The sequence below is a fragment of the Hippocampus comes genome, unplaced genomic scaffold (genome assembly GCF_001891065.2).
Source record: "Hippocampus comes isolate QL1 unplaced genomic scaffold, H_comes_QL1_v1.1 scaffold189, whole genome shotgun sequence".
Classification (NCBI taxonomy): Eukaryota; Metazoa; Chordata; class Actinopteri; order Syngnathiformes; family Syngnathidae; genus Hippocampus; species Hippocampus comes.
Window position 1 is genome coordinate 24,292 of NW_017804802.1, and position 9,511 is coordinate 33,802.

A 9,511-nucleotide genomic window follows, 5' to 3' on the forward strand; every position below is an offset into this window, starting at 1 on the left:
CCCCCGCCGCTACCCCACACTTGTTAGCCCTCCCAATAATCCTCGACCTCTCCAAATTGGGCTCACTCTTGCTATTTTGCAGCCACCAGCCAAAATGTAGCAGCTCGCAAGGACACCTGGATTCGAGTGGATTTGCACTCCCGTCCCGTTCCGCTCCCGCAGACAAGAATCAAACGGGATCACCCCCCACCCCGCCCGGGACCACAGAACAGGAAGTGGGAAAAGACTCCATTTTTGTTGGCTCGGCCACGCGCGTTTCGCTCGACGGTCGACGACGTTGGCTGATTTGGATTGGCCTACCTTGATGTCGATGCCCCGCGCCGCCGACGAGCTGTTGAAGAAGCGCGAGGGGATCTTGGAGGACATGTCGGGCTCGTCCCTCCCGAAACCCAAATTCAGCAGGATCTCCTCCGGGTCTTCCTCGTACAGGTCCAGCAGCTCCGACACGCTGCGGGCGCGCCGCCGCACATGCAAGTCAGCGCAATCACTCCGCGTTTCATAACCACCAATCGGCACTCGTCGGCGTCATCATCGGAGTAATAATCATGAAAAGAAAAAAATATTTTTGATAGACATCTCGTTTGTGTTTTGAAGTTATCGATAAAATGAGAAGGTCAAGAGAGAGAGAAAAAAAAATCCTGCCAAAATGTTGAAAATCAAATCACGAAAAGACAAAAGGAGCCCCAAAACGGAGAAAGTCAAGTGGTCCGTCCGGGTGGGGCCGTCGGCTAGCAAAGTGAGCGGCCACCGCGCTCTCGAGATGCTAATCCGCCGGATGACCCGCGACAAGAGGAAGGAAAAGCGGCAGCCGGCGATGGGCGTGCCCGTCGGCGGCAGCCGGCCAGGTACCCACCTGGACACGGTGCTGCTCTTTCCGGATCCGGTGGAATTCATACTTCGGCCTTTTTCTTTGTACTGACCCCTCTTCTGATCGGCGGCCAGACTGCCACTGGGGGGGCGAAACGGGAAGTGAGCCGAGCCGGCGCGCTGAGGAGGAGGTGGAGGACACCCGAGACCGAGAGGACTCACCGGGATCCCGTCTTCTTGTCGATGGACTGAAGATGGTCGGCTGCAATCGCACCAAAAGAACAACGTCAACGACGACAGGAGGCACCGCTGACGAATACGAGTCATCCCGACGCGACCAAAACCATTCCGCTCAAGGGGCCCCGTCGCATACGCTTCCTTCCGCTTCCCGCGGCGGCGGGAGTCACGTCAAGTCAGGGTGCCCCGCGGCCGACTCCAGCTCAGATCGCAAAAGGATTCGGTCTGCTCGCGCCGAGCACTTGGGGAGAATAGTTTCTGTTGAGAGGTGGAAATTCGGAGGATCCGGACAGCGCTCGTTCAAACGACGGTTCCGAGCGATTCATGGAGCGGCAAAAGAGCTGCGGCTCACGGGGGAGCCGCCCGATCACCTCTCGATGCGTTCAAATCGGACGCGCGCCAACGAAGGAGTGAAGACGGAGTTCATCGGATTGCCTTTTTCACGTCAAGCGTCGGGGCAGGTGTGAGTCATCGGCGCCCCCCCCCCCCCAAAAGACCTCACGGTGAGTACGTGAGCCCCGCAGAGCGCCGCGGTGGATTTCAAAGGATGACATTTGCTTGCTTTTTCAGCCTGTCGGGGCTCGTCTCACTCTCACTTGCGAAATCCTTCCTTGCCAAAGAAGCTTCGTTTCTCCGCAGGCTAAACGCGCGCACGCATGCAGCAGCAGCAGCAGAGACTTCAGCTGTCAACTCCGAAGCTTCACTCGCTGACTTTCTGGACTCCCGCTAGCCTCCTCATCCTTTGGGTATCACACCGCTCGCCTGTTGCCGGAGGTCAGCAACCTTCAAAACTCGGACCGGAATCGGATTTACGGGCTGCAAGGACGCAAGAAACACACACGGGATTTACTTCCCGGCGACAACCCAGTTCAGAAGAACCCAGACAGGGAAGACAACAAGAACCAACGTGGGGGAGACAACAAGAACCGCTGTGCAGGAGCCATTTCCACCCTTTTGACAGCGAAAGTCAGGAGGGCACTGCGCATCCCGTTTTCCTTCCCTCTTGTAGAAGAAACTATTTTGGGGCGGGGGGGGGGCGTCAAGTCCCATCCTGCATCAAACAGTCCCCAAGAAACCTGCACTGGCCGTCGCTCTGATGCCCCTTGAACAGCTCGTGCTCGAGCACCTAAAGTCAGCAGGCAACAACTCGTCGGCGCGGGGATCTACGCAGGGCTCCTGTTTGCGGACTTTGGCTCCGCGTTCATCCGCCTCCTCGTCACCATGCCGGAATTCCTCTCCGGCTCAGCCTGTCTCCCTCGCGCCATCCGCCAGTGGATCATGACGGGTGGCGCGCAGCAGGTGAGACGACGACGGCGACATCCTCCTCCTCCTCAACGGACACCATCAGCGCCGGGGCCCCGCTCCCTCCGCTGCTCTTCTCCCACGACACACCAAGCAATCAAACGCCGCGCGCTCGCAGACGACACCGCAGTCGTCCGCCTCGTCCACGAGTCCGCATATGGAAAGGAAGTGGAGTGGCCGCCGCTCCGGTGCGGCTCGCGCAACTTGGGAGACGACGGTGGATTTCAGCAAACATCCTCGGTCGCAGTCGGCCGTCACGCCGACCGACGACCCGCGTGTCAGCGACGGTCTCTCGGGACCTGAAGCGGGAGACCGATATCAAGTCCATCCCGACAAAGGCGGCGCCGAGGATGCTGCGCCTGCTGAGGAAGAGTGGCCTGCCGCAGGAGCCGTTGAGGCACTTCTGTCCATGACTCGTCGTCATTCAAATCGGTTCTGCGTTCATCCTTTGCGGTCTGGTTTGGGGCCGCGCCCCCCCAAAAAGAACAAAATCCGACTGCAATGCAGTCGATAAAATCATTGGTTATCCAGCTAAGTCTTGAGGACCTGCAGGTAATAAGAACTAAGAAAGGGTGGGCAAAATTCTCTCGGACCCTCCACATCCGGGTCACCGCCTCTTCCAGCTCCTCAGGTGAGCACTATCCAACCACGCACACCAAAAGCCCCCCGCCATGCACTTGCGTGGCATCGGGAAGTCAAAGAATGGCGAGCTACTCACCTTCAGCTCCCAGCGAAAGGTCATCTTCAAAGCTGCAGCCGTTCTTGGCCGGCCCTGTTGGCCGGTGACAAACGCTGGCGTCAATCCTTTTGCACGCGCACTCCAATTGGTCGTCGTGCCGAGGGAGTGCTTACCTTTGCACGCAGGTGCGCTCTGATCGTCTAGCGACACAGCCAGCGGCGTCCTGATAAACACAAAAAGAAAAACATGAAGGGGGGGCCAGATCTCTCGCACAGAAAAACAAACAAAAAAACAACCCACCCCTCTCAGAACATCTCTCTACATTCACCCACACACACACACACACACATATGACAAGGTTAGGTAAGAAAACAGGCTAGGCTAGCTCCTTTCTCTGGCTCCAGGTGAAGGAATTGCTTCTGTGACACTAACTCGCGGTCACGCCACAAGCCAAGGCTGACACGTCCTGCTGTATGCTAGCTAACCCTGACTTACCTGTCCGGCAGGCTACACGTTCGTCCGCGGCAGCGCAGCGTGCGGGTCAGCTGCTGATTGGACCGGCCCGGCGCGGCCCAGACCCGACTCGACTAGACTAGACCGGACTGACCGGCTGAGAGCCGCTTGGTGACTGAGCTAGCGGCAGCCAGACACGCTTATGCAAGACGACACGCTTATCAATGGGACAAACTTCATGCTAGCTTCACACACACACACAAAAATTACACACCCATTTTTTTTTCTCACGCCTTCACAAGAGGACTTTTTATCTCACCTACAAATTTCAACATTCTTACAATCAGCTATAAACGCACACACTTATTTACGCAAAGTCATCCTCTTAATATGCAAACACACACACACACACGTTCGCACCAATTTGCAAAACACACATTACGAGGCACATTCGCACACAAACCCGCATAATAAAAGCTTGCGTAACTTGGGGCAGCCGCCACGTTCGCACGTCCTCCAGCGGACGGCCATGTTGGGCCCCGTGGCGGTTGTCAGGGTAATGAGTGATTTAGCAACACAGTAACACTGTGCGTGCATGTGTGTGTGTGTGTGATAAGAGTGTTGACTCAGCAGGAGAAGAAGCAACTCCTCCTTTGTTGACTTTCTCTCTCGGGTCTCGACAGCATTTGACAGCGTCTACTTGGGCGTGTGCGTGCGCGCGCGCGTGTGTGTATATATCTGGGCGAAGACTGTGTCGGTTCTACGTCAGCGGGCTGATGACACTAAACACACTTTGAAGCGTCGGGGGGGGGGGGAAAGAAAGAGTGTCAGCCCGTCGGTTCGCACATGAGCACGGCGTTAGCGCGGCCAGGCTGACACCTGCGCGATAACCGAGGGCGACGACTCGACTTTGGAGGGGCCGACCAATTGGATTTCAGACCTGCCGCAATTCTCATCGCGGGCCAGAACGTCGCCGCTTCGCCCTCATGCCGGAAGCCTTCATCGAAATGCCCCTAAGTGTCGTTGCGCCTTTTGCCCACCAGATGGAGCGCCGACTCCATTCGAACAGACGGGCATCTTTCCTGAGACCAATTTGATCTTCACAGAAACCAACTGTGTCCAGGCTTCAATTCGATGAGTCATTCATCCCAAAGTCGAGTGACTTACCTGCATTGGTCAAGCCAGCAGGTGATCTTGTTGGGTCCTGCAAAAGTGGCAGCGTAAGAAGAGAGACAACAGCATGCCATCCAAACGGCTTAGCCCACCCCATTGCCTCCTCCCCAAAAAAATTACATTAAATATATAAGAATCCCCTGAAGCTTCCGTCACGGTGACTAATGTGTGTGTGTGTGTTTCTTTTTTTTTGCTTTGAGGGTTTTTGGTTTGTTTTAGTAAATGCCGTTGACAAATAAGCGCGGGGAGGCGAGAAAGACGCACAAAAGTCAACAGGTGGCGTGTTGAAACAAGAGCAACCAAACATTGCCATCCAAAACCACTGCGCCGCCAGGGAAATACCTGACTGGCATCGTACGGGCTGCGCTCAGCATAACAGCTAGCGGCAGGCTAACGAGCGCAAACAGTCACGAGATGAAAATCCTCCAGGGTAAAGGCGGCGCAAATACAAACATCTTGCTTTCATAAAACAAGCCCATCCTATCCGGAAGCATTTGTGGCAAGTCGGACGCTGCTAGCGTAGCGCTTCGCACAGCGGCCCCGAATGCCGAGCAATAGGCGTCTTGAAAAAGTAGTTCGTAGCGCGGTCTTAATTGCGGTCGTTCACGACAGCATTAGGTTGGCCGAGCAACGTGCCTGGCCTCACCGTCTTCGCCTCTCTCTTATTGAAATCGTTTCGTGAGAACTACCGTTGGAAGAAGAAATGTCGCTTATTCGCCGCCATGAAGGCTGCGATGACTGACTTCAGCCCCGAGCACACTCGAGGGCCAGAGTTTGCAAAGATCGCAAATGTTGCGTTCTCGTCAGGGTTCGTTCAAGGTCGCAGACATTTGCCAAACGGTCGCCAGACGTCCGCTTGGTCATCTATCTATTACCGAGACCAAAGAACAAGATTTATCAACAAAAAACACATCGAACTACCAAATCCCATTCACCGGATCTAGCGGCGGGATCAAATAATTTGATCTATCACCAGGACCAAAGAACGAGATCATCACCAAGACTCGTGACTTATATCTGTCACGAACATCACAGAATCTGATCTTGCACAAGATCCAAGGACCAGACGACCAACAACATCAAAGACAACTGTTGTCTGAGTGTAAATGGTGAGGCTGACCTGGTTCTTCAGAGGTCTTCTTCGGAGCTCCGTTGGACTCACTGCAGTCTGGCAGGGCTTCGTGCGAGGATTTCTGCTGGGGTTCAGACGTCTGGGCTTTTTGCGTATCCTGCCAAGTGGACTCCCGACTCTTGGCCCAGGCCCGCCTTCTTACGGACGCCAGGGTGCATTTAGGAGCGGCGCTGCCATCTGAAGGTCCCAATGGGGAACCACAACAATGAGTCATCAAAGATCACGTGACCAAACCTGACAGGTATGGAGGAGGAGGAGGACCTGGAGGCGGGACCGGGTCCAAGAGGATGGCAGTACTCTCCATGGTTGCGACGGCAACATCCACAGCTACTAGTGGACCTGTGAGGACACAAGAAGAGAAAGGGAACCATGAGAACCGGGTAGAACAATGGATGAGTTGAGACAACTGGAACCATGACAACCAACAGATCTGGAAGTACCGAAAGAACCACTGGAAGGAGACGAAACCACGGAGACCAAATCAAGCAAAACGGCAGAATTACCGGAGTCACCGGGAGAACTAGAGCCATTGGGAACACCGAGACCACTGGGAAACATCGTCGGGACCATTGGGACCATAGAGGTCACAGAGACCACTGGCACCATGAGAAGCACAAGTACGACTAGAAGCACCGAGACCACTGAAACTAATGGCACTATTGGGACCGATAGAACCGCTGATCTTAGCGGAGCCATAAAAGGTCACTGGCACCGCTGGCCCTCGGCAGATCCGCTGGGACCAAATGGACCACCGGCATCAGCGGCACCAGTGAGAACCACTTTGACCAACTGGAAACGTACGAACCACTGGCACCACTGGGAACAGTTAGAGCCATTGAAGCCACTTGAAGCCCTGAGACCACTGGAACCATAGAAGCCACGGTGAACCACCGGGAACATTGAGACCACTGGAAACAGAGAGACGACTGGGAGTCTTGAGGCCACAAGAACCACGGGAACAATTTGAAAGACTGGACCTGGACAATGATGGCTAAGGACGCTACAAAGGAAGACCATGGCCAAAAATAGATGAGCTGGGACGGAGGACGTGTGAAACAGGAAATAAGTGTTTACAGCCATCAGCACAACAACTTCCTGTCTGGAGTGTGCGTGGTGTGCATGTGTGAGATTTTCATAAACAAATTCAAGGCATCAACACAGAGGCACGCTTATGCAAACTCACTCACATGGACAAATGCACTTAAAATTCCTCGAAGTGTAAACGACGGTACCCCATTGTCCTTTGAGGCGTCTAAGTGCGGCCGTCGTGGCGCAGTTGGTTTTCAGGTACTTTTATTTGTTTGTTTTCCAATTTTTAAAGAGCTCCTCCACCCCTGAGGAACCTGCCCGGTGCCTCGGGTCTGCGGACCGGACGCGAGCGGACGTGTCGAGGACTCGGCGCAGGCTCAGAAGGGGGTGGAGCCTTTTCCGTAGCCGGTCTTTCCGTCCGGAATGACCTTCCGTTAAACGTAAGACAAGCCCCCTGGCTGTCCGTTTTTCTCACATCAGTTCTTTGAAAATTGTCATTTGGTTTTACCGTGACATCGTGACATGTTGCATGCGGAATGTTTTCAAAGTATTGCAAAATCATTGATCTTGGCATTAAACACGACGCAACTGAACAAACTAGTTAGTGGCATTTTATAAACGTTTAAGAATGTCACGACACGCTAATTAGGAACACTATATCAAGACAAACCGTTTCGTCAAACTCCAAGAACCCTTTCACATCTGTTCAATGTCGTGAGTGGCATTTTAATCACGTTTCTCCTTTCTCAGGAGCACTTTGAAACAGTCAACCATGCCTACGTCACATCTCGGCTGGACGACCGCAACGCACTTGGACTTTGGAGTCGACCGATCCTCCATAAAGCGTCTCCGGTGGGTCCAGAATGCTGACCGATACTCATAAGCGGGAGCGCATAACTCTGACATCCCGACACGGGCTCCCTGCACAACTCGTTTGATCGTCCTGCGGTTTGTTTTCAATTCTTGAAATGGCCTGGCCCCACCTTGATTTTTCGTTGGACGGTTTTTTTTTTGCGCTTTCTACAGTCTTCGTGATTATTTTATCGTTTGTTGTTGCGTGACTTCTTTTTGCTCCATGTACAGCACTTTGTATACGGGCGCTGGTTGTTTACCGGTCGTCCAGAACCACACTTGAGTGGAGCTGAATTGTATGTCTCATGAAATGCAAGTGACAAGTGCCACCGATTCGTTTGCGCATCCGAGTTAAGGCTTTTCAAGTACGGCGACATCATTTCTCTTGACGTGGACATTAGCCAAAGTGTGAGTGACACAACTTTCCCGACCTGGTGTTGACGTTCGACGTCACCGCGCAACTTGTGCAGCCGATTACACAAGTTGAAGGCTTCTCGGTGCTGCCTGCCTGCCTGCCTGTCACCACTGTCGCAAACGCGACTCCGGCACAAGTTTAGCGCGTCGCTAGCCACACGAGCTCCCGGTTCACCAAATGAAGACTCCAAGTCGTGAGACCAAAACATCGCGATTAGTGAGGAGTTCGTCCGGCAAAAAAAACAAAAAAAACAAAACGTCACGAACAAGTTCATCAAGTTTTGGGGGCGAAAGTTGAGCGAAGGGGGCGGGCTGCCAACTAACTTTTTGGGGTGAAATGTTTGTCCAAGTTGTCAGCCGGCGTGGAGTCGCGGCGCTCACCTTCTTCATTGTTGGCCTCGCGTCCGTCGGCTGCGAGTGAGAAAAGTGTCAAGGGTGGCGAAGATTTGTCAAGAGTCGACTCGTCCTCCTCCTCCGTCGTCTCGGCTCGAGTCTCGCATTCCTGCTTCCGCTTCCTCCTTCGTGCCCAGCGCGAGAGGAAAAATAAAAGGGGAAACAGCACCCTCTGGCGAACCGCCGCCGCCTTGCAGCGTCCAGAATGTGATTGGAAAATACTGGACCGGACTGTGATCAGACGTGAATGGCCACAGCGCCATTTTATGATACGGCACAAGCTAGGCGCCAACTGCGAGGAGCAAGTGCCTGCCTGCCTCTCAACAACCCCCGACATTGCTTTGCTTTGCTTTCTGAATGGACATCGACTTTTTTTTTGGGGGGGCGGGTAACTCACTCTCCATGTCTAAAGGAAGAGAATGTGCCTTGAATTAGACTTTGAGGTGTTTTGAATTCATGGTCCAAAATGGCTAGATTTGACAGTTGGAGTCAAATGTTTTGATTTCTAAATGAATAAAGACGATGACATTTTTGGAATGGGAGACGTCGGTGTCGCACGATGCAGCCGCATTTCGCCGACGAGGGAGAGAGGCAGTTACCGTACAAACATGATGGTGGAGAGCGGCCGATAAAGAATGACACGCACGCTCGCTGTTCTTGCTGTGCTGACAATCACGCTTTATTCAATCAATAATGGAGGAAAAAACCCCAGGAGGCTGCGAAAAAACAAAACAAACACCCAAGTCGAGAGGAGGAGGGCCTCCCCGCGAGTGAGGGTCCCCCGGACGCGGGAGAGCCCCACGGGGCCGCCGCACGTGATGGCGTTTGGACGGAAGGCCGGGCGCTGGTCTACACACTAACACGCACGCACGCTGCAGGCCTCCCGGAGGAAGCGCCGCCTCGGGCCACCGGCGCGGCTCGAGGCCCCCCCGCGAGGGTGGCGGGCCGCGGGCCGGGCGCCAAAGGTCGGACGCTCAAAACAAAAAAAAAAAAAAAAAAAAAAAAAAAAACCAAAACGGCCCAGGGGGGGGCAGGCCCCC

At 54.1% G+C, this 9,511-nt stretch overlaps 1 protein-coding gene across 7 annotated transcripts in view; it reads right to left on the reverse strand.

Moving 5' to 3' along the window:
• LOC109530612 (sperm-specific antigen 2 homolog) overlaps positions 1-8,626 on the reverse strand; it is a 21,373-nt gene extending 12,747 nt beyond the window's left edge. For 3 of the 7 annotated variants that reach the window (XM_019894641.1, XM_019894783.1, XM_019894503.1), the window contains exons 1-9: positions 8,460-8,624; positions 6,045-6,122; positions 5,772-5,960; positions 4,646-4,682; positions 3,199-3,248; positions 3,065-3,118; positions 1,030-1,069; positions 854-949; positions 301-448 (exon numbers count right to left, since the gene is read on the reverse strand). In XM_019894641.1, coding sequence (XP_019750200.1) covers positions 301-448; positions 854-949; positions 1,030-1,069; positions 3,065-3,118; positions 3,199-3,248; positions 4,646-4,682; positions 5,772-5,960; positions 6,045-6,087 — 657 coding nt within the window. In that variant the 5' untranslated portion in view covers positions 6,088-6,122; positions 8,460-8,624. Of the gene's footprint in view, positions 1-300; positions 449-853; positions 950-1,029; positions 1,070-3,064; positions 3,119-3,198; positions 3,249-3,520; positions 3,576-4,645; positions 4,683-5,771; positions 5,961-6,044; positions 6,123-8,402 lie in introns of those variants that run through there. The other 4 variants (XM_019894703.1, XM_019894578.1, XM_019894863.1 and 1 more) reach the window with 4 other exon arrangements.
• Positions 8,627-9,511: the final 885 nt, after the last annotated feature.